This window comes from Populus trichocarpa, chromosome 10, assembly GCF_000002775.5.
Source record: "Populus trichocarpa isolate Nisqually-1 chromosome 10, P.trichocarpa_v4.1, whole genome shotgun sequence".
Classification (NCBI taxonomy): domain Eukaryota; kingdom Viridiplantae; phylum Streptophyta; class Magnoliopsida; order Malpighiales; family Salicaceae; genus Populus; species Populus trichocarpa.
Genome location: NC_037294.2, coordinates 10034135 through 10059136, shown reverse-complemented (window position 1 = coordinate 10059136; position 25002 = coordinate 10034135). Strand labels below are relative to the sequence as shown.

Sequence of the window (25002 nt, the reverse complement as noted above, 5' to 3'; positions counted from 1 at the left end):
TCCGTTGAAAAATTTTACTTATGATTTATATTTATATTTTTGTTTTTGACCGGCTACAGAATTTATTGAGCAAAGTAATAATTTTATCTTTATAGGATTTATATTAGGGCTACGTAAATTAATTTTAAAAAAATCAAATTGAAAAATCACACTTAATTACAATAAGAAAACTCACCTTTGTAAAATAAAAAACCTTCTCCACACTTAATTACCTAATAATATATATATATATATATATATATATATATATATATATATATTATTAATATGAATTGCCCAGAAAGATACGGGCACACATTATTTAATAATCTAGTGAAAATGAAGGGAATCTGAAGCGAACACTCCACTACTTTCTATATATATTACAGGGGCAGAATATTTCAGGGGGGTCCGGGCCCCTGCTTGCCCCCCCTTCCTTCCACCCCTGGATACACACTATAAGATTTAACAGTTTTACCGACGGAATTTTTCCGTCGGTATAAGACACATATTCCATCGGTAATTATATTACCGACGGAATCAAAGACGGAAATGATCCGTCGGTGAATAGTTCGTCGGTAATGTTTTGTCCGTCGGTAAATCCGTCGGTAATAGAATTACCGACGGATTTACTGACGGAACAGACACGTCGGTAATAATTTTTTTATTACCAACGGAATTACCGAGGGATTTACCGACGGAATTACCGACGGAATAATTCCGTCGGTAAATCCGTCGGTAATTATTGAAAAACATTTAAAAAAAAATTCATTTTATAAAATTATAAAATAATTAAATTAACATAAATTAACACTGTATAATATATACTCAAAATGCTTGGAAAAAAGAATAAGAAAATCAATTCAAACAAATTTGCAACAAATAAATAAAATAAAAAAATTAATTCAACTAAAAAATTAATTCTATGAAGAATTTAGAGAACAAAAACAATTAAAAATAAAATAAAAATAAATACAACAACATTTATACAATTATTAAGAACAAAAACAATTAAAAATAAAATAAAAAACAAATATAGTGAAAAAAATCATGAAAAAAGAAGAAAAAAGAAAAATCTTACCTTAATGTAGTTGCAAGTGAAGCTAAGGAGAGAAAAAAAATTTCATTAAGCATATTAATTAAAAAAAAAAAACTAAGAGGATAAAAGAAGAAAGAAGAAGAAGACATACCCAAACATGGAGGAAAAGAGAAGGAGATGAGGAGAGAAAAGAAGAGAAAGAAATAGATAATAAATGATGTTTTTTACATAAAGTGAAGAAGAAGAAGAAGACATACCTTAATGATGTTTTTTACATATAGTGAAGAAGAAGAAGAAGAAGAAGAAGTAGAAGAACAAGAAGAAGAAGAAGAAGAAGAATAAGAAACGGGTCTGTCTCTTGTGAAATAAGGGCATTCAGGCTTTTTATTGGGACGCTTTACCGACGGATTTACCGACAGATAATTAAATATTAATATTTTTTAATTATTCCGTCGGTAATTCCATCGGTAATATTTAATTTAAATTTTCAATTTCGTAAAATTTTTTCAAAAACCGCCAAAAAATTACCGACGATTTTTCAATCCGTCGGTGATTCCGTCTGTAATATTTAAATGAAAATTTTAAATTAATTGAATTTTTTCAGAAAACCGCCAAATAACACCGACGACTTTTCAATCCGTCGGTGATTTACTCTCTGGAAAATACCGACGGAATTTTCCGTCGGTGATTCCCTTTGTAATTAACATGATGAACAGTGTTCACAATTTACCAACAAATTTACCGACGGAATCACCGACGGAATTTGTTCCGTCGGTGATTCCGTCGGTAATTCCGTTGGTAAAAATGACACGTCATTATTTTTTTTTTGCTTTGTTTTAATTTTTTTTCCCACGGTAATTCCCTCGGTATATACCGAGGGAATATTTCCGTCGGTAAAATCCCTCGGAAATTTACCGACGGAAATATTCCCTCGGTATTTCCGTTTGTATTTATCAATTTTCTGGTAGTGACATAGATATATTTTTTATATACCGAGACAATAATATATGAGATGATATCTTTTGAAAATAGTCGCATATTGGATAGATCTAGGTCAATCCATTAAACTCGCAACTCGGATTATGAATCCGTGATAACTCATAAAAAGCAAGTTGATATAAATTACAAAGTTTAATTTTCAATCAACTTAGTATTACAAAGGCGAAAGTGAAAAAATAAATTATGTTAAAAAAAAGAATAAAAAAAGACCTAAGAGAACTCCGGTTAAAATGTCAATCTAGCGATCTAGGTCATGCACCCAACTGGGTTCAATACTTTTTTTATGAAATTATTTGTTATTTAATTATAGATAAAAAATAGATGCTCGCAAAATTAAAAACCTAACAAATATTAGGATGTTTGTCCAAAACCGCGATAATCCTAAGAAAAGCAAGCAAAAACAGAACACAAAGATCAATTAAAAAAAAAAGCAAATGATGAATAATAAAATTAAAAAAAAAGCTCAATATCAAACAATAAAATTAAAAAGAAAATGAAAAAAGGCTAGGCACACGGGTCTGAGTGACCCAACATGTCTAAGCCTTTTTTAAAAAAAGCTTAGGCATGTGATCCTGTCAACTCATGGGCATGAGCCTTAAGTTTTTTTTATTAAATTAGGCTGGAGATGCGTTATCCGCTCATTTTTTTTTAAAATGACACAAACCACATGTCATGTATAGTTCATAGTATGACCGTCAAAAAGTGGCAAAAATCTAATTTTTAACTATTTTTTACTTGAAAACACCTAAAAACACCTTAGATACTTGAACAAATTCATTTATGGCTCTAAAACAACCAAAAAATTGGCAAGAAATGCAAAACCAATCTGGAATAAAAAACTTTTCTTAGCTTATATCTACCTTTTCAAGTAAGGTGAAGGCCAAAGAATATATCAATGAAATTCCTCTCATCAAATAGGACTTGTTAACACCAAGATCGATCTTTTTCATGGTTAGAATTGAGCCAACCAAAACTCTCTCTCTTTCATGTTTTTCGGGGACCCCTGTTTCCTCTCTCAAGCTCAAAAACTGAAATATAAAGGAAATGAAATGTTGGAATAAAATGTAAAAATTTTGTTAAATAGGATTAAAATGAAAAAAAAAACTTAAGGGACTAAAAAGCTAAAAATACGCCTTGGCTACATTATTTTTAAAAAAAGTCTTGGATTTTGTTTGGGTGTCAATTTCGATCTTTATACTTCTAATTATGTTTAATGAAGAAAATTAAAGTTGATTTTGTGTGATCAAACATCATTTAACACCAAAACCTTCTTTCAACATCGCAACATAAAAAAAAAAGAGAAAACATTGCTTCAATCTAAATTGCTTATATATGGGGTGAGCAGTATTTAACTTACACCTTTTAGTTTTTTTTTTTTTTAATTTCAATCCATAACTCCATCTAATTAAATAATTAACTCAAGTAAAATAAGATAAACAAGCCATATAACGACTTTTTCTTATACCCAAATGATCACGATCTCTTTGTTAGCGTTTGCCCTACCACTCTTTTGTTCATGACAAGAACGCCAGAGGTTGAACTTGATTAACTACTCTTACTATTAGGAATTGATATAGCTCCTTGTAAAGCTTGTTGTAAAAACTTGATTAGTCACTTTCTGTTGTTCAAAATGAATGGTAGGGGTCTATATATAACCATGATAAAGATTGGGCGAAACTAAGTGGAGGTACAGGTCGATTGATGTTTTTTTAGAACAAGCATTAGGCTTATGAGCAGCAACTTTTTGGCTATCGAACTAATTTGAAATTGAAATGCCTAAAGGAAAAGGAGCGAGATGGTGATTTTTGGTATTCTCGGGAAGAGGATTTATATCTTATTTTGAGTGGGGATAACATTTATAATCTTATGTTAATCTATTTTCCTCTCTCTAAGTTTTTAGTATGAGTTGAGAATCATAGGAAAGAGCACCAAAAACATACGAAATTGGACCCTTTCTAAAAATTTGGATGGAATGGTCCAGCCCACCATTTACTCATCATTCACGTCTGGTAAAGGTGCTTTGTTTTTCACTGTAGTAATGAATAGTGAAAAACAAAGTATTTTTTCATTTTGATCCTCAATTTTGTTTTAGGATTTTTCTAATTTCATCTTTCAATGTTGTGTTTATTAGGTATATGACTTCATAATTTGTTTTAATTTGTTTTCTATAGAGTTATCTCAGTCTCATGACTCGGGTCATGGTTTTTACGGGTTAGTCAAGTTGACTCAGATCATTTTTTATCCATTTATAATTAATTTTTTGTTTTTAATTTCATCCTTCAATATTAAGATTATTAGGAATAAGACTTTATAATCTTTTTTTATTTACTTTCTATGGAGTTATATTAGTCTCATGACCCGAGTCGTGAGTTTTGCAGGTTAGCCGTGTTAACTCAAGTCATTTGTTTTATCCATTTTTAATTATTTTTTTAATTTTATCATTCAACATTGAGTTGTTTGAGAATTTGATTTTATAAAAAAAAACTTATTCCTTTTCTACAGAGTTGTACTGATCGTCTGACCCGAGTTTTACAGGTTAATCCAAGTTGACTTGATTTATTCTTTTCCTTTTTTATTTGACTTTTTTTCAATTCAATCCTTCAAAATTAGGTTAATTGGGAATTGAGATTGATATTTTTTATTTACTTTCTATGGGGTTATCACAGTCTTATGACCCGGGTGGCAGGTTGGGCCGGTTGAATCAAGTTTTTTTTTCTCTTTTTTAGTTGAATTTTTTGAATTTCTTCCTTCAATATTAAGTTGATTGGGAATTAGCCTTTATAATGTTTTTAGTTTGCATTCTATAAGGTTATCTTGATCTTATAACTTGGGTCATGAGTTTGGTCAATTGATTCAAGTGGTTTTTTGTATCCTTTTTTAAATTATTTTTTTTTAATTTTACCCTTCAACATTGGATTAATTGAGAATTGAGTTTCATAATTTATTTTTATTTTCTTTCTATGGGGTTATTCTGGTCTTATAATCTATATTTGACAAGTTAACTTGACTCGACTCATTTTCTTAGTTGAATTTTGTTTTATATTTCATCATTCAATATTAGGTTGATTGAGAATGCAGGTGTATTGTACACCCAGCACTAGGCGAACGCGTAATGCATTGCATGGTGCCCACGCACTAGGCATCCATGTGCCTATGGAAGGACCATGTGCTCAAGTTCTTTACTCGAGTCCATGTTCCTTGGAAATTTTTGGCTTTTTTTTCTTTTAACTTTTTCCTTTTTTTAGAGAATTTCTTTGGGTCTCTTTTGAAAAAAAAAAATGAGTTCATTTTATTTATATCCATCAAGTTCCAATCTCAAAGTATTTGACTCCACCACCAATGAAATTAACTTGTTTTTATAGTTTCTCCGTTACCTCTTGCTTTTCTAGGATTGTGTCCCTAACCTCTGAGTCATATCCATGTCAAAAAGAATTTGTGGTCCCCATTTTTTGAAGACAAACGAACTAAAAAATTCGCCTTGAGGTAGAAAAAAAAACATATATAAAAATGTGCCCTGTAAATGAAATTCAAAATATTATTTAAAATTATAGTAGTGGTTATTTTTTAAAGTATTTTTTATTTAAAAATATATTGAAATAATATGTTTTTTTATTTTTAAAAATTTTATTTTTAATATCAATGCATCAAAATAATTCAAAAATATAAAAAAATTAATTTAAAATAAAAAAAATTCAAAAACATTTTTTAACTGCAAAAACGACTCGTATGATTACCTTTGGTTTTAATGTCCTTTATATCTGGACAATAAATTTAATTTATAAAAGAAAAAAGCAAAAGAAATCTCACTTTTGGGTGTGTAGATAAATTAGCCAATTCTTGGGTAGTCGGCTAATCCCCACCCGACTCCGGCATGGAAGTCCTTCAATATCTCTGTCTTTAATATTTTTATGGGTAGAAAATCACAATCTGCTTTCCAAGAAGACTAGCATGTGCTGACATGATTACAAGTTGGGCCTAACTTTTAGTTTCTGACCCGACAAATACTTGGACCCTGAAAATTGGACCCCGAAAAAGAAGAGGGCCCAAATACTTTTCGATCTGTTTCGGTACTGCTCTTATTGCATGAGACCTGAGGGACTAGATTTTGGGCCTTGGTGAACTGCTCTTATTACAATTCGTACTCGAAGGAAGGCCGAAGGTCACTTGATGTGGTAACTTCAAGCACTTAATTATAATGTTTTTAAATTACAAAATATTAAATATTTTTATTTTATTGTAATGTGATAATTTATTTTATTACTCGTTAGTTTAAATTTTTTTTTAATCTAGCTAGTATTATTTTATATTAAAAAATATTGAATATTATTTTATAATCTAGCTAATTTTTCTGTAATTATGATAGTTATGTGCAATTAACAACAATTATTAGATCTCTCCGGATATTTTCAATGAGTACTCTTAGTTAAAATCATCACAGTTTCAAACAAAAAATACCAAACTTCACTTGGAATAGTCTCGTTTTACTGTGTAAATCATATGCATTTCAAATAGAAATCCATTGATAAATCCAACATAGGGACTCAATTGAAAATTTTGAACCTTTGAGAATCCAATTAAGAAATAATGTTTTCTAAGGACTTGAATCAGCATGGAATTACAGTCTCGGGACTGATTTGAGGTTTTGATTATGGCGTGTGGTATAGAATATAGAGATATAACAAAGTTGATGAACTTCTAAATGCAAGAAACTTAACCTCATTCGTCTTCATACTTGCCTGTTTTGAAGCCCAAACGATGCTTATATTGACCTAAAGTGTATTGGTCAATGGGCCTTCTGTTTTTCCATAATGGGCTTAAATGTGAACCAATTTCTTTCTTCCTTATTTTGTATTTAAAATTGATCTTTCACTAGGCTTCACTAGTCTTCCATATCTTCAGCCATGTTCTTAAATACTCGAGTCTCATTCGTCAATAGACTATTGATTTTCTCCGGCCCTTTCCATTTCCAAATCAACTTCCATACCGGATCCCTGTTACGCTAGCTATTGATTAATGGTTCCCACCTGTAATTCATATGCAGACCTTAAAGAAAAATTTCAACAACGCAATTTATTCATAAGTATAAAGTACATTGAAATGACGATCTTTCAATGTAAATTTGTTTCAGTTTAGTTTTAGTATTTTTTTTAATTATAACATAATTTATGAACAACTAATCAATATTTCATTAATTTAATTTATTTTCAGATTCACAAGCATTGAGGCCGCCCGAATAATATCATCGGCGTTTAAATCATCGATGGAGATTCTATTATTTCAATGGAGTCAAGTTTCCAGACATTCTGAATCGAGACCTTATATTGATGCATGGTTTTGAAGATTTCAGGTTGGTGTTAATTTCTAATTTTCAGCTTATTTTTAATAAATTATTATTATAATTGTAAATAAATTATTTTTTTGTTGTAAATAAAACATCACAAATTCGAATGGGACAATACCCATAACAATGTTGCGAGGAGGGTGTGGAAAAATCACGCGACAACTAGGTAACATCGAAAATAATACGATATTTTTTTTAAAAAAAATTGTTATAAAATCAAATTTTTCACTGTGGAAGTAGGTTGTGTGATTTTTGAAATGAAACACAAAAAAAGGCAAGTACGTACACGAGAGATAACGGTCTCCAAGGCTGGAATGACGTGACAGTTTGGAGGAATTTCAAACCGCCATACATCCTGGGGGGATGTATGGCCTCAATATATTGAGCATGTGACGTCTGAGCGGTTCACACGATGCTCACAGTCCGATGCCAACAACCGGAACCGACAAATTTATGGTTCGGTGACCACGCACACTGGCGACTCCGTTCCGTTTGACACACATACAAAACGGATGGTAAGATTAATTTAAATAAAATATATCGTTAATTAATTTGTTGTTACTTAATTAATTTTTTTCTTACAAGTTACGTCTCTTGGACATGAGCCGAGCCCAATGGAGCTGTTTCTAGAGACGCACGTGCGGAGTGAAGACCGCAAAAAGGAGGTGCAACAGTTCGTTGACAACCACGCTCAACACTTCATGGTATGTTCGTTCAACCATTTTATTTCGTAAGTTATTATTTTTCTAGAATTGAATATGATGATTTCTTTTTTCATTTTCAGAAGACCTATAATAGCCAATTGAGGGAGAGATATGGGGACGATCCTTCGACCCATTCGGATTTCGATCCGGATTTGTGGATGGAGGTAGGATCGTCTGATGGACCGGATAAAAATTGGATGTACGGGCTCTCCAACACTACGGCCAAGAACTTGCGGGCGGCCCGTAGTGTCTCAACCGTCGGGAGCTTCCAATCAGTATCGAGCACCCAGTCCGAGAAGTTCATGGCCTTGAAACAACAATATGCTCAACTCTCGGTGGATTATCAACAACAACGCCTAATGGTCATGGACATTAGATCAAAGATGGGTGATGATACATGTGCGCGTTCTTTTGGTCGTTTCGTGCAGGGAACGACCAACCTCCACCATCTCCTCCTCCTTTTTCAGCTCCGTCATTGTTCTAGTTTATTTTTTTTTTTGAAAACACATTAAATTTGTAATGAATATTTGGATGAATATTATTTAACTTTATTTTTATATTTTTGATGTTTAAAACAAATTTATTTGCATAATTGGTTTTTTTTACTATTAATTTATATAATTTAATATAATTTATTCTAAATAATATTTTTAAAAAACATCACCGACAGATATGCAGACAGTATTTTACAGAGATTTGTTCAATTTAGTTAATGGTAAGATGCCGGTGGGATTAGGACCTCGATTATATCCGCAATATCAAGTACTAGCGATCGAACCAAGTCCATTAAACTTGCTCGAACAAGACAAATTAATTTGTTGGAGGTGGGGTTGTATTATACGTACCGACATCAGGAGAGGCTGAGAGCCACAGGAATTCTCTTTAGTCTTTGACAAATCTTATAATGTATCGAGTCAACATTACTGGCTGAAATCAGTTAATTAGCTCATATCTTTAATTTTTCGATGGCCATATTTCGAAGATGGGCATTTTTCTCTTGAATTGACTAGCAACATTCGGTTGAAGCTTGAAATAAAAGATTTGCAAACAGGACATTTTCGGACCGGTGCATGGATAAACTAACCAACGGAGTCTTTTGATCCTAGTTTATCTACTAACTTAGCCATCTAGCTAGGCTCTGTTTCATATCAATTGTCGGATCAACCCTGACACTTACTCAGGTCATTAAAACACAAACAAGTTAAACAAACTTGGTCAAATCACTGTTTTTATTTTTTTGTTTGATTAAAAATCTAGTCTAAGTGAGGTTTCAAGTCTCGAATTTTTTATCAACCTAATAAGCCATGTTGAGTTTAACAACGGTCGATAAGAAAAGATAACTTAATTGAAAATAAAAAACAAATGTATCGACTATACACACATTTGTTATATGATTCAAATACTTTATGAATTATACAATATAAGTAGACGTTGTGCTAATTAAGATAAATGAAACTTTTTTTTCTGTGAATAACAATGTCATCGTTACCCCCAAGTTAATGTATACATGTATTAATTTGGCACTAGCTTTGTAGTTACTGTTTAATTAAATTTTAGTTCATGACTACCGAGTACTTCCCAAAATCCGCTTGCATTAAGATGTGTCTTGTATTTTCTTTTATTTCTATATTAATTCTTTAATATATATTTTTTTAACTTCTGCTAATTTTAATTAGAAATAGTAGGAGTGTTAGGATTCCCCTCAAGACCATTTCGTCAATGAAACTTCAATATTGCATTAAGAAACTTCTCGAATTAGGAGTTTAATTTATTAAACGAGGGGGGATGGTTTTATAACAATTTTTAATATTTTTTATATCATCTTGCAATGGAAATCTCTCGCACGATTACAACTATATATTCGTGATCAACATATTCTCAAGAACTAGAAAACGTTAGATTTGATCTCTGCAGTGTGTTTTATATAACGTTACTGGTAATATAACAAGCAATACACATGCTGACAGTCATTGAGTTGATAATTCTTGACGCTTGAGGTTAGAAGCACATGTATTGGTTGAAATGAGGGAAGGATAACCACTTACTAATTAACATGGATTAATTTCACCAGTGAAAAGCGATTAATATTTGAAGATGTTTTAAACATTCAAAACCACGTCGTACGCTCGCACCACATACACAAGATCAAATATATTCATAAATATTCCAGCAAATGAAGTCCACTGGTTTACATAATAAAGTTTAGGATATGCTCATCAATTACAAGAAAAAAGAAGAGACGTTTCAACGAGAGCTTTCCTCACTTGCAGTGTGCAACTGATCGATATAGAAAACGCACTAGAAAGCCTAATGAATGAGCTTCAGCCATGGCACTTATTCTCAGCTACTAATAGTACTCCTGCATATCTATATATAAAAAGTTTAATTCAGTTTTTTGGCTTGATATATTCCGCATTTTCAACTGGAGGGTGTCCCGGATAGTGACCATAAGGTGGCAATGGCTTGTGAAAGGGTGGTGGCTTCTCAATCTTTGGAGGCTTGTAGACTGGTGGCTTCTCAATCTTTGGTGGCTTGTAGACTGGTGGCTTCTCAATCTTTGGTGGCTTGTAGACTGGTGGCTTCTCAATTGGTGGCTTGTAGACTGGTGGCTTCTCAATTGGTGGCTTGTAGACTGGTGGCTTCTCAATTGGTGGCTTGTAGACTGGTGGCTTCTCAATTGGTGGCTTGTAGACTGGTGGTGGCTTGTAGACTGGTGGCTTCTCAATTGGTGGCTTGTAGACTGGTGGTGGCTTGTAGACTGGTGGCTTCTCAATTGGTGGCTTGTAGACTGGTGGTGGCTTGTAGACTGGTGGCTTCTCAATTGGTGGCTTGTAGACTGGTGGTGGCTTGTAGACTGGTGGCTTCTCAATCTTTGGTGGCTTGTAGACTGGAGGCTTGTGTTCTGGGAATGGCTTCTCTACCTTAGGAGGCTTGAAATAAGGTGGCTTAGGCTCATACTTAGGCGGTTTGTAGTAATCTGCGAAAGAGGGAGTGGCTAAAACAACTACTCCCACGAACAACACTAACAAGGATGTGATTTGCATTTTGAGGCTTCTCGTGGTGAAAAATCAGAAGAAAGCGTTGCCCTTTAATACTAGTTTCGGACCGTTCCTCGACGTACACGTGTCAAATCTTTTATTGGTATGCATTTCGTATTTTAGTGAAAAAAGTCAAGGGTAAATTTAATATTTAGTTGAGAAATAACTGTAGTGGGTGAAGTTAGGTCCCATGGAGTTGAAAATGTTGAAAATGGGGGCAAATGGCCCCTGTGAAGGAAGAAAGATGTGATTTTAGGAGTCTCTTTGGAAGTGGAGTAGTGGAGTGTAGATTGTTTTTTTAAATTGTTTTTTATATATATATTAAAATAATAATATTATTTTTATTTTTAAGATAAACACATTAATTAAAAATATTAAAAAAATATTAATTTAAAACTTTTTCAAAGAAAAAAAGTACGAGGTTGTGAACTGGTTTCAAAAGAGTTGAAAAAATTGAAAATGGGGGCAAATGCAAAGTTGTTTATACCATATGAGGGTGTGATTTTAATTATCTTTTGCTTTTCACTTGAATCGAGCTTCAAGTTATGCTTTTAGGTCGGCAAATGCTAAGTTGTTTATACCATACCATGTGAGGAGGAAAGGTGTGATTTTATGTGAAGGGTGCATTTAGGTCCCATTGAGTCGAAAATTTTGAAAATGGGGGCAAATGCTAAGTTGTTTACACCATGTGAGGAAGAAAGGTATATATGATTTTAATGATCTTTTGCTTTCACTGGATTCCGGCTTAAAGCTGCACTTACATCGCAACAGCAATTCTCACATAAAAAAAAGAGAGGAAAAGTTACAATTGCAAGCAAAAGTTGAGTCAAACCTTTCACATTGTGGCTGCTTAATGTGGCTTATACAGCTAAAGGTTGCAGATATATGTGTCATTGTTTGGGAGTGTGATATTTTTCAAAGTATTTTTTATTTTAAAACATATTAAAATAATAATTTTTTATTTTTTTAAAATTATTTCTGACATCAAAATTATCTAAAAACATTAAAAACATATTAATTTAAAAAAAAAAAAAAATTTAAAATTTTTCAAGAACACTTTTCAATTACAATACCAAACACTGCTGGACCAGAAAAGTACCGATCAATTTATGAGCATGATCACCACAAGTTTAGTTATATAATAATTGTTGTTTTACTAAATTGTAAGAAAAATAATCATCCAATTAACAATAACCTACAAGAGAAGGAAAAATCATTGTACATCAAGATAGGATTGAAACAACGATTTTCTTCCTTTTCAGTCCTTTATTTATTTATTATTGAATTTATTATTTATTTTGTTCTTCTATGTTTGTGTTGATTTAGAACTGAGCTTGTTTATTTGTTTTAATTTGTTTTTTATGAGGATATTATGATGTAAGAAAAAATGTTACTCGATTTTACATTTAAAAAAATCGATTTATTACCTACAAAAGACTAAAAATTCAAGGACAAAAATTGACAATGAGACAAGAAATAATGTTTTCCCTTTATTGGTATTGTTCATCTAGTGCCTTTTTAAAGAAATTTGCTTGTGGGACTTTTCTGATTTTATTTTTGGTCTTTTTAATTTGAAACTTTTATGTTTTATTCCAAAATTTTATTTTTCTTTGCATTTTAGTTTCTGAATTTAAAAGAGAAGGAGAGTCACCAAAAATTAAACAACAAAAAAGAGAGAAACCATAAAAAAAGAGAGAAAACGATTAGTCACCCAAATTTTGTGAGAAAAAAAGCCAAATTTGATATTATTGTATTCCTCTTGATGAGAGAAGTATCATTGAGGTGTTTTTAAATTTTTATATTGTCGAAAAAAGTAGATAAGGATTGAGAAAAAAAAATTCTGATTTAGTTTTGTATTTTTAAACTGATTTAAGGGTATTTTGAGTTGATAAATTAATTTATTGAGGTTTTAAAAGTGTTTTTAGATAGAAATAGGATAAAAATAATTTTGTATATGCAAAAAATCTTGTCCTGATTTTCCAACTAACTACCTCTCTAATGATTGAAATTTTGGTTGATAAATAGCGCACTATCTACTTTATTTTTTTAAAAAAAATATATATTGTTTGCCTTTTAACAAAAAAAAAAAAAAAAGTCAAGCACTCCGGTCTAGCCTAACAAGCTCTCATGCACGACCCTTCTATATTTTGGTTCAAGCGTGCTGGCCTCAAATCCTTTGCTTATGCCCCCTAGCCTATTTCTATGTATTTTCCTAGAAATTTATTTTGTTTTATTTTCATTGAAATGTATTATGATAAAAAGGCTTAACATGATATTGAAATCACTATTCAATTTTATCCTGATTCTTAAATAATACTATTTTTATGATGTTTTTAACAATTATTTTCAATTATTGATACCTAACATGCAAAAACAAGAAATAAAATATTGCTTTCTTTAAAAATTTTGATGGGGGTTTTACATTATTTTATCATATTTATTAAATTTGTTTCCTTCAATCACATACAAAGTATAGAGATATTGTCTTAATTTTTTAAAACATGTTTTTAAGATCATGGTAAATTTTTATTTAAAAAACAAAGTTTACAATTAAAAAAAACATACTTTCGTTTAAAAATTCAAGAGATACATTGATGAGTAAATGAAATTTAGGTTTTTTCTCAATAAATTTATTCATTGTTTTTTTACAAAAAATTATTTTTATAATTATTTAATTAAATATAAAATAAATTTTAAAAAACAAGATTATTAAATTAAGTCATCCCAGGTCAGGGCCATTACCTAAGTCATATGCTGAAATGAATCAACTCATACCTTATTTATTTTGAAACACGGCTCAATTTGAAAGCCAAGTCGAGGAGTTACCTTGTGACGAGATTAATTGGGTTTTAATTATAATTCCAAAAAAATCCATGTGATGGTGTGCATCTAACTAGTTAATGGGCCGAGACAAGAAGCTCAATCTGATACTCCATAAATGTTTCACTGAATTCGCTATAAATGTCGTCGGCTACTTGTCAAATTGTGCGGGCATTTAAAGCTTTGTTGATTTTTACAGGGAACTAGACATAGACTTTTCCTATTATAGCAGCGTAGGTTATAACTGGACCAGGTAGGAAGGAAGAGTTTAGTTTATTTTTTTATTTTGAAATCATTTTAAAAAAAAATATTTTTTTATATTTTTATATTATTTTGATAAACTAATACAAAAAATATATAATTTTAATACATTTTAAATAACAAACACTTAAAAAAAAAAAACACTACTCCATTTCTAAATATTACTATAAACCTCGTTTTATCTATGTTATAAAAACTTTAGGAATAGAGGGTAAAATTTAAGGGGTAAGTGTAGGATGGGGAAACAAAATGTCGAGAGGAGAGAATTTTGTAATAGGAGAAATAGCTCTCTGCCTGAGTTTGACAATGCTGGTGCCATGATGACCATGGATGAGAATCCACAATGTTCTTTCCAAATACTGAGACCTGCAGCGAAGAAGCCAAAATTTGGCGTTGGGAGCACTGTTACAGCTAAGAGTGGCACCATTCCACATAAAATCAAGGTATATGCCGTCCACCCTGCTCCTCGTATACATACCTGTTATTTTATTTACAAATAATATTCCAAGAGGTTTTTAGGTGGTTGTTTAGGAGAACCATGGTCATTTGTTAGTGTAGGTCTTAGTGGAGGTTTCATTGCCAGGGGAGTTCCTTCTCATCGTTTATCCTTTCCTTTTCCTTGGAAGTAAGAAAAATCAGATTAGAGGGTTTATTGATTCCGATAATTGATTTTTCGATTAATGCTTTCATCAGCACTGTTAGACGTTCACGTATGTGCTTTATGTTGAGGTTTTAGTTAGTCTTGGTTGTGAGTGGCAGTATCTAGATATAGCACCTAGGAATCATTAAGGGTTACCTGGTGTTTCCTCAACTCTGCCTTATAATGCCTTCTCCAAGTGATATAGTGCTTGAAAACTGGTCAATTGGTTTTTCAATGAGCATCACATACGAGTATTCCATGCACATAATGATATTTAATATTGATTACACCCAAAATAAACATCTCCCATTGAGCACATGTGAGTTGGTCGATTCTTATGAAAGAGAGTGATCAAGATAAGAAAGCTTCATGGAGAAGCTGCGAAGCATCGACCAGCACATGTAGGAACTTCTAATCTACTGATTACGAGACTTGTTAATGAAATGGAATGTGCGATGTGGCAGAGAAAAATCATGGAAGATTCCTGAAGTAATTTAGCGTTATTAAAACAGAAGTTCAGGTCATTGGTTTCATAAAATAGAGAGCTCCTCTCATCTCATTTTAATTCTCCAGGCAGACCCATACACGCTTTTAATTCAATTCATCTTACAGCTTTTATTTTCTTTCTTGACTACCTTTTTAGCTTAACAGCAAACCTTTCTATCTTGAACACTGAATAAGAGATAACTTGCCCGGGTGATGAACAAGCACTTATGTTTTTGTTTTTTGACAACATGGATTAGAAGTTTGTTTTGTAAAACCTGAAAGTTGATCCCAGTTGCCCAGAACGCTAGGTTCTAACATAACATCTATTACTTTGATACTTAAGATTCCGTAACGAGTAGATACTTCCGCAGAAACATAATCGAGATTGGATCTTGTACGAAGGTAGACTTCACACCTACCCCATCTAGACGATAAATAGATAAATAAATGGGTTTCTTGCGGGCATTTGCCAGCTTCAACAAGAGATGCACCTGCCACGTAGGGGAATAGAAGGCTTATCTCCTACCTATAAACCATGAAGTACAACAAGAGATGCCCCTGCTACGTAGGGGAATAGAATGCAAAGTTGACCGTTATTCCATTGCATATAGTAGATTACAATGGTCCATTGTACCTAACAAACATTAACAATGACATTAAAGAGTGGGTTCTCTTTTAAGTCTTAACCTTTCCTATGGCGTGTTACAGTGGAAGTCAAAATCTTGTGTGAGATTCTGACATTGATCTTTTGGACAGTTAATTTATTCTTCATTATCTTAGATCGCTTGTGTGACAGTTCTATTTGAAATTATTGTGGCACAAAATCCACTTTTGTTACTTCAAATTCGGGAATCCATGAATTACATCATGGGGGATTGAAATTCGAGGTCTCTTTGAGGCGATCGTAAGTGCTCCTGGAGTCCCTTAAAGTTTCTCATTTAAAACTGAGATTGAAATTGAGAAAATTGCAGGCGACGGAGGGTTGCACTTAAAATGTTCTCTTCCTATCTTTTTCCAAGATGTTCCTGGCTTCCTGCTAGCTCTAGGTTGACTATTTTTGCCAACTGTTTATTATTTGTGTCTGATTCTCTGTTCATGTGTAGATAACTAGATATAGTATCGTACGTGTGTTTATCTTTGTGTAAATCTGAATAGGCTTCTCGGCAATCACACACCCCAGGCCCAAAAGCTTCGATCATGAATGGACAAAAATCATGCCCGAAGTCAGGATGGGCTTATTAGTTCGAGAATTGAATAAGTTAGTTACTAATAAGTGCCATCCCGATCACAATTTCTCGGGCCCTAGCCCTTTATCTTCGCAGTTTCATGGCGCCACCATGCCGTCCCTTATAGTTTATAGCTAAAGTTACACGGAAAAGGGTGTGTTGCGCTTTGGACATTTCTATTAGAACCCCTTGGCATTTGGCAAGCTTTTAATAGACAAAGTACACGGTCCACATCCACAGAGAAATCAATCGACCTCGAAGAACACAAGGCCTAATCCATTTCTTTATGAAACTCTTTCGAAGCATCCCCGTTTCATTATTATTAGGCTACTTCGAAGAAACAAACCATAGAAAACGCATAACTGTGGTTCTATGATGTGAAATTTATTACTCCCATCCTCTAAAAATGGCACGCTCTCCACTTGAGTACAAGAAGACATTGACTTTCTATGTACCTTGACGTCCCTACATTCTTAATTAATTGCGCTTTATTTTATTTTATTTTAGGATAAGACAACTTCTGAAAATGTTGTTTTCTTAAGGAAACATTTATGTTAGGGATAAAATCCCAGCCATTAAATGATGGTGGGTTCCTCTGTTCATGTTATTTTGCAGTTGTCAAAAATTATTATCTCCTATGAATTAAAACTGCACAAAAACGTGATTTGTAGCTCCAAAATCAAACGAGAGAATCATGAAAACTAGTAGAAAGTTGTGGAGAAAAGGAAAGAAAACAGACGGGGAGGGTTGTGCAGAGAAAAAAGTAAAGAAATCAGACGGGATAGTTGTGCTCAAAATGACCATGAACAGTACCATGCTAAATTAAATCCTATGGGGTTGTTTTACGCTTCCAAGTAACAGTCATTATTGTGACGTTTTCTGATCCAATCCTTGTTTTTTTAATTCCTCGAACAAAACTGATTTACTTTTCAAAGTTTGAAATTTTTCTTTAATTAATCCGATAAATCCTTAAAACATTAAATCGGGTCCCTCAAATCAAGACCTGAAAAACTCGGGCTGAAATTCTTCTTGCAGCAGGATTCTCTACTTTTTCACTAGATGTTCAAACGAGAATATCTTAAGCTTATCATATCAAAATCAAACGATTCAAAATCCAAAATTCATCAGCACATACAGGACTAAAACTTTCATGAAGGGTTCAAAGTGAGATAAAATCATTTTGAGGAACAGAATTGCCACAAAACTTGGCTAGAAACCTTTTCACGGCAGGATTCTCTACTTTCATGCTAGATCTTCAAAAGGGAATATCTTGAGCTTCTGTTATCGAAATCAGGCGATTCAAAAACCCAAATTCATCTACATTTTTAGATATATAACTTTTATGAATGATCCAAAGTGAGATAAATTCGTTTTGAAGAGCAGAATCTGGTCGCCATTTGCTTGGTCAAAAGGATCTTCTGATCCGATTCAGAAACTGACAATATTGAGCATCCCAAATCTGACTGAGGGTCTGACCTAAGGACAATGAACAACAAAATTGTGATGGAAGCAGGGTCTTTAGTGCAAAACTCGGGTTAGAATCCTTCTCGCGGCAGAATTCTCTGCTTTCTCATTAGATATTCACATAGGAATATCTTGAGCTTCTGATATTGAAATCAGGAGATTCAAAAACCTAAATTCATTTAAGCGTACATGTCTACAACTTCCATGAAGGGTTCAAAGTGAGATAAATTCGTTTTGAAAACAAAATCTGACCGCAACCTGGTTGGTCAAAAGGATTTCCTGATCTGATTCAGGAAACTAACAATACCGAGCATCCCAATCTGACTGAGAGTCTGCCATAAGAACAGTGAGCCCTAGGACCCAATAAATGTGTAGGTCAATTCTTCAACATGTCATGAGTGACAGAATATAGCTGGGATGGTCAGATATTGTACGAAACCAAATCCAAATCAGAGCCTACGTCGGAATAAAAAATTGTGACAGCAGCAGAATCAATTTTTTTTAGTGCAAATTCTGAAGGACTTATCCAACCTTAAAGACTAGATAAAGAAGTAACGAATTTAGCATTATGAAGACTCCTAATCAGTCTAAGAAACTTGATGATTTTGGTAGCAAAGGGGAGGATAAAGAGGGCAGAAAACAGCTCAAATAGGGTTCGAAAAACATTTCTTTATTCTCTGCTTTTGTCAATTTTTCATCAATCATGAACTAAACTCTTGCATTTGGTTCAAGAGGGATACATACCATCTTCATCATGTGGGATCCAAAAAATGAGTAACAACAATCCACAAGAATGAAAAGTTTTATTTTTACTTTATGTTGAATAGAGTGATATAATATGTATTTATAATAAACTTTAAACCGTACAAAAAGTTTAAAAGGAACATTACCGACCTCAAAGAACACAAGGCCTAATCCAAGGTTGTCAAAAACACATTTTTGACACAGCACGGAAAATGCAAAATAAACTCGGATTGTAAATTCAAATCGTAAAATCGTAAGGAATTTTTTTCAAAGTGTAGTAATGATTGCTTTTCAAAGTGGATGAAGAAAAGTCAAGAGAATTCGATTATTAGTCAAGAGAATTCGGTTATTAGTTAAATTTTACAAAATCTTTGATCTGCATTACTCTCCTTACAAAAAACTCTACCTTCCTGTAATTTTTATCAATATACATGGATTTTTTTATTATTTTTTTGCCTAAACATGAACAACATTTACCAATATACATAGATTTGTTCTCTCTAAAAAAAATCAAATTCACAAGAAATCAAAGTGCACTTGAAATTTTTTCCCAATTACACCTAATTGTAAGCCAAAAAATATAATAAGAATAAAAAAAACAAGAATCTTACTTCTGCAGCAAAAGGCCATAATTTGCCCAATTGCTTGTTTAGCCATTTCACCTACAAGATGCAACCAGAGTATGAATTAGTAGTGAACCACATCCTAACCATGCAACGATGCAGAAGGTGATTTTTTTTCTTGATACATGATATATTGTCCTTTAGATTCACAAAAAACCCATAAGTATTTTCAAATAATCTCTGTTGATACATATTTTCTTCAAATCATCTCTGTTGAGTGGCCCAAGAAGTTTTACATCAACTGCTTACAGACAGAAATTTGAGTTCGCATTTAACTTTCCAAATTCAATGCACCTCACAGTATTTTCAAGCAACTTCTACGGAACAAATAATAAAGAGAGAGAAAGGAAAATGACAGGTATCTCAATCAAAATTAACAAACCTTAGCAACTCTTTTGGTTCTTTGGTTCTACATCATATGCTTCCATTCAGGCTCCAACCATCAACCCGATTCCAAAAATGATCCCCAAAAATATCCCTGAAATCAACCCCATTTCCCCTGATTCCAAGCACAACTAAACCTAATCCACCAAAAAAAAAAAAAACACAACGACAAACAAATCAGAAAGAAAATAAAATCAAACAGCGATGTATTACGTCTATAAATTGCTATTGTTATTGTATGGAGAGGCTGAGGAGAGGAATTTACAATGAAGAGTTTGTTTGTTTTCTCTCTCTTGAAAGTAACGGTTCCTTTCTTTCTTGAGTGGGAGATGTGAGCATTTAATATTACTCCACGAGAAAAAGAAAAACTAATGGAAGAGCAGAGGGAGGGCCAGGAATGACGAAGGAAGGAGAGCGAGATTGTTGTTGTTAATGAGAGGAAGCCGTGAGGCGTAAGTCGTCGATCTCAAAGATTTTCTTTTCAGAGATAAGGAATTTATGGTAAAACATGGATGAGTGACTATTGGCATGCCGCTGTTGGTACAGAGAAAACATATATTGCACTATTGCAGTGCAGTAAATGTTTTCGGCTGAAATCGTTAAAACGGTCCTGAAATCGCGTTTTTACGCGATTTCATCTGATTTTAACGATTTCGGCCGATTTTAACCCGATTTCACCCATTTTCGAGTTTTTAAGGCTATTTGGCACGTTAAGCATGTATTGACTCGTAAAATCATACGATTTTAGGAGTCAAATCGTGGTTTTAACAACCTTGGCCTAATCCATTTCTTTATGAGATTCTTTCGAAGCATGCCTGTTTCATTATTATTAGGCTACCTCAAAGAAACAAGCCATAGAAAACGCATAATTGTGGTTCTATGATGTGAAATTTATTACTCTCATCCAAGGTTGTTAAAATCACGAGTTGACTTGTAAAATCATACGATTTTACGAGTCAATATAGGCTACTTGCGAAATCGTTCAAAAAACTCGGAAATTGGTGAAATCGGGTTGAAATCGAGTAAAATCGTTAAAATCAAGTGAAATTGTATAAAATCATGATTTCACCATCGATTTAACGATTTCTGCATAATCTAGCCTCTTCGATTAGAGAATGTGTGTGTTTGCTTGTCTCTGTACTTGATTATGCAGCAAATGACATTTTTCTCACATCATCACTCTTTTGCTTGCCACCTGTCTTCTTTTATTTTGATAATATAGCTTTTGCTTTTGTGATGGGATATTTTTTTAATTGGTGACTCTTTCTCCCTTGAAGAGTTAACAATATTCCTCGATGATTAATATAATTTGACAATGGAATGTAAGCCAAGGTGATAAGTGAGAGTTAAACCACAACATCGATGTTCGTCATCAACAATTAAAAAAATGATTTATAGGATTAGATAAGTTAATCGAATGAGAATTTAATTTTGAAGAATAGTGCTAAAAATTGATTATAAATTAGACCAACGTGGTAAATTGTGCTTGGATAATTTTTAATATTTGACCTTGAACGAATTAGAACTAGAATAATGAGGAAGATGAAGACAATGAAGCTGATTTTAGTTTACATAACATACCAGTAGATTGTTTGTTTTAAGTTTGTTAATTGTTAATTAATGAAAAGTTACTTGAATTATATATGAATTTTTATTTGAAGTATGATTTTTTATATATATATTTTAAAATTCCTTACAATTTTACAATTCATTTTTACAATCTAAATTTATTTTGTATTTTCTATGCCGCATCAAAATCACGATTTTAACAAGTTTTCTCCCATCCTAAAAAAAAAAATAGCACGCTCTCCATTTGAGTACAAGAAGACATTGACTTTCTATGTACCTTGACGTCCCTACATTCTTAATTAATTGCGCTTTATTTTATTTTGTTTTAGGATAAGACAGCTTCTGAAAATGTTGTTTTCTTAAGGAAACATCTTGAATGTCTTCATAGCTGATTAAAGCTGATGTTTTTATTAAAGAGATTGATGAAACGGTCACTTTATTCTGGTTTAATTAGGTAATGTCAAATGCATTTGAGATTTGCTTGTTGCAGTTGCATTCCCGGCTGATGGCGTGCGCACACAGTTGAATTGCTGCAATACGCATGGATATTTCTTTATTAACAGGTTGAGTGAAAATAATATATTCATTTCACACAAAAAAAAAAAATCATAGTTGCTTGTGCATAAGCTTTTTCATGCAAACATACCTATACCAATTTTAACCACAAAAACAAACGGCCTCCTTAACTTTCCTATGAACTATAAATTATATTATTGAACTTAAACTATGTTTCCTGCAATCAAATAAAAAAAGATATCAAGGTTTGCCAGTATTTCCTTTTCTTTTTCACACCAAGAATGGTAGTAATTTCAAAATCCAACCATCGATTTCAAGATTTATTACTGATATTTTCTTGAAAAAATTAATAATGGGAACGAACGTCTGCTTAACAAGTAAAATAATCTAAGTAAAGTTTCACCCAATATCATCAACCCATGGTATATAGATGATGGTCCACCATGCAGGTTGTTTTGGGCTAGCATATAAAATTTAAAATTTTACTGAAATAACATAATTACAAAAAAAATTAGTGAAATAACGCAGTTTGTATTTACCACAATTTCAAATATGACATATAAAAAAGTTGTGAAATATCATGGTTGGGTTAGTTTTTGTCAGGGAAGAAGAAGGAAGGTTGGGGTTTCATTTAGCGCTAGCGTTAATTATTGTGTTTCACAATCCTAATATTTCATGGATAATGTTCTTCTAAAACACGATGGGATAAAAGTATGTTATTTTATTTTATCTTTTCAAATTATTTCACTAATATTTTTAATTTACTATGCTAATTGTTTTTAAAATCCTCAAAAATTAAATTTCTAGGTAAAAAATAGCACAACGAATCCGTTCTCATTAACATCGTAAAATGTTCATCCAAAAAGCAGATTTTAAAGGTTAAATAGTTAGAAGCGAATGCATGTGAAAGTCAAATAAACAATCTCAAGATTCTCAAGATTAACCATCGTCAGGTGATAATTCCGGGAATGGAAGTGGTAATGGGTGCTGACTTAGTTTTTGGTTGACATGGAAAATACGGCATATGCTCTGAAAGATCTCTTTGACTTGCATCATGCCCTTCCTCTGTGCTATATATTATAAGATACATATAATCGAAAGAAATATCCAGAAATGATGTCTAATTAACTATTCCCGATCACCAATCTCCCTTTGAATTAATTATTAATACTTCAATTAAACTCTTTATTTACTTCGTAGCTCAAAATACTAATTTAATTATATTTAGTTCAATTGATTGCTCAATCATCAATCATTTCACATTATTTAAACGGGACGAGAGTAAACTTGGAGGGTTGCTATATTGTGAGCTCTTGCTTCGGGATCAATTATAAAATATTGCAAGCACAACCAGTCGACATCGAATTTGCAATGCAAAGTGGTGGTGGTGGGCATGTACGAAACATGATGATCATGACTGCTAAGCACTCAATCGGCATTTAAGATTGAATGAACAATCAAGTGGACACGTTAATTATAAATGGGTTTTCCAATCCTGCAGCCTTAAAAAGATGGAGTTCTACTTCTGAATCATTTGCTGCTGTTCTAAATTATGATGAACCACGATGCCCATAGACTTTAGCCGCTGTGGATTTGCATGACGAATATTTAACTTGTCAGTTTTAAGTTTATTTCTAGAAGTTACCGATTTGAGTTTTACAAATCTTAAGGTCATTAGAGGCTTATATGGTCACTAACTTCAGGGCCCGTGGGATTAGTCGAGATACGCGCAAGCTAGCCCAGACACTCACGTTACACTACACCATTAAACAGTTTTATCGATGGATTAATTCCGTCGGTGTAAGACATACAATTCATCGGTAACATTTTAATTGACGGTATCACCGATGGAATCTGTCTGTTGGAATATTGATCGTCAGTAATTCCTCGTTCCGTCGCTAACTCGGTAAGAAATAAAAAAAAACCAAACACCGACGGTATTACAGACGGGGGAGCACGCCAAAAAAACAATTTCCCGTGAGAACTTTACCGACGAAATTATTCCGTCTGTATTTCAACGGTAATCACCGACGGACTTGCCATCGGTGATTGTGGCATGATCAGTAAATATTTCAAAACTCTCTGTACAATACCGACGAATATGTCCGTCGGTAATAGCAACGGTAAACACCGACGAAGATATTTCGTCGGTGATTGTGGCATGGGTGGTAATTTTTGCGCAACTCTTGGTAAAATACCAACGGCTTGGTTCCATCTGTAGGCCGTCGGTATTGATTTAAAATATTTTTTAAAAAATATTTATTAATAGTAAAAAAACTAATTAACTAAATAAAATTGTATTAATGTTAAATAATATTTATCCAAATATTCATTACAAATTTAATGTGTTTCAAAAATAAAATTAAACTAGAATAATGGCGGAGCTGGTGGAGGAGGAGGAGGCTGGTTGTTTCCGAGACCGTACAACCAAAAAGGGGTTGCACATGTATCATCACTCATCCTTTATCGAATGTTCATGACCATTTGACAGAGCTGATCATAATCCGTCGAGAGTCGTTCATATTGTTGTTTCAAGGCCATGAACTCCTCGGACTGGGTGCTTGATACTGATGGAGAACTCCCAACGGTTGAGACACTACGGGTCGTCCGCAAGTTTTTGGCCGTAGTGTTGGAGAGTCCGTAGAACATTTTTATCGGGTCCACCAGACGATCCTACCTCCATCCACAAGTCCAGATCGAAATCCGGATGGGTCGAAGGATCATCCCCATATCTCTCCCTCAATTGGCTATTATAAGTTTCCTGAAAATTTTAAACAAAATCATTATATTCAATTAAAGAAAATAATAACTTATAAAATAAAATGATTGAACGAACATACCACAAAATGTTGAGCACGGTTGTCCACGAACTGTTGCACCCCCTTTTGGCAGTCTTGACTGCGCACATGCGTCTCTACAAACAGCTCCATTGGGCTCGGCTCACGTCCAAGAGACGTAGCCTGTAAGGAAAAAAAGGTTGCAAGTTAAATATATTTATAAGCAACAACAAATTAATTAACGATATATTTAATTTAAATTAATTTTACCATCCGTTTCGCATGTGCACTGAACGGGACGAAGCCGCCGGTGTGTGTGGTCACCGAACCATGAATTTGCCGGTTTTGGTTGTCGGCACAAGACTGTGAGCGTCGTGTGAACCGCTTAGACA

At 33.1% G+C, this 25002-nt stretch overlaps 1 protein-coding gene and 1 long non-coding RNA gene across 2 annotated transcripts; both read right to left on the bottom strand.

Annotated features, from left to right (window-relative positions):
• Window positions 1–10198: 10198 nt before the first annotated feature.
• LOC7460796 (repetitive proline-rich cell wall protein 2) lies at window positions 10199–11140 on the bottom strand. The gene has a single exon (XM_002314597.3). It carries the CDS (start codon window positions 11104–11106, stop codon window positions 10450–10452), a length of 657 nt encoding a protein of 218 aa, XP_002314633.3. The 5' UTR covers window positions 11107–11140; the 3' UTR covers window positions 10199–10449.
• Window positions 11141–19131: 7991 nt separating this feature from the next.
• On the bottom strand, window positions 19132–20278 carry LOC112328790 (uncharacterized). The gene is made up of 3 exons (XR_002983965.2): window positions 20014–20278; window positions 19747–19885; window positions 19132–19403 (listed from the first exon to the last, which is right to left on the bottom strand). It is a non-coding gene; the product is annotated as an uncharacterized LOC112328790 (long non-coding RNA).
• Window positions 20279–25002: the final 4724 nt, after the last annotated feature.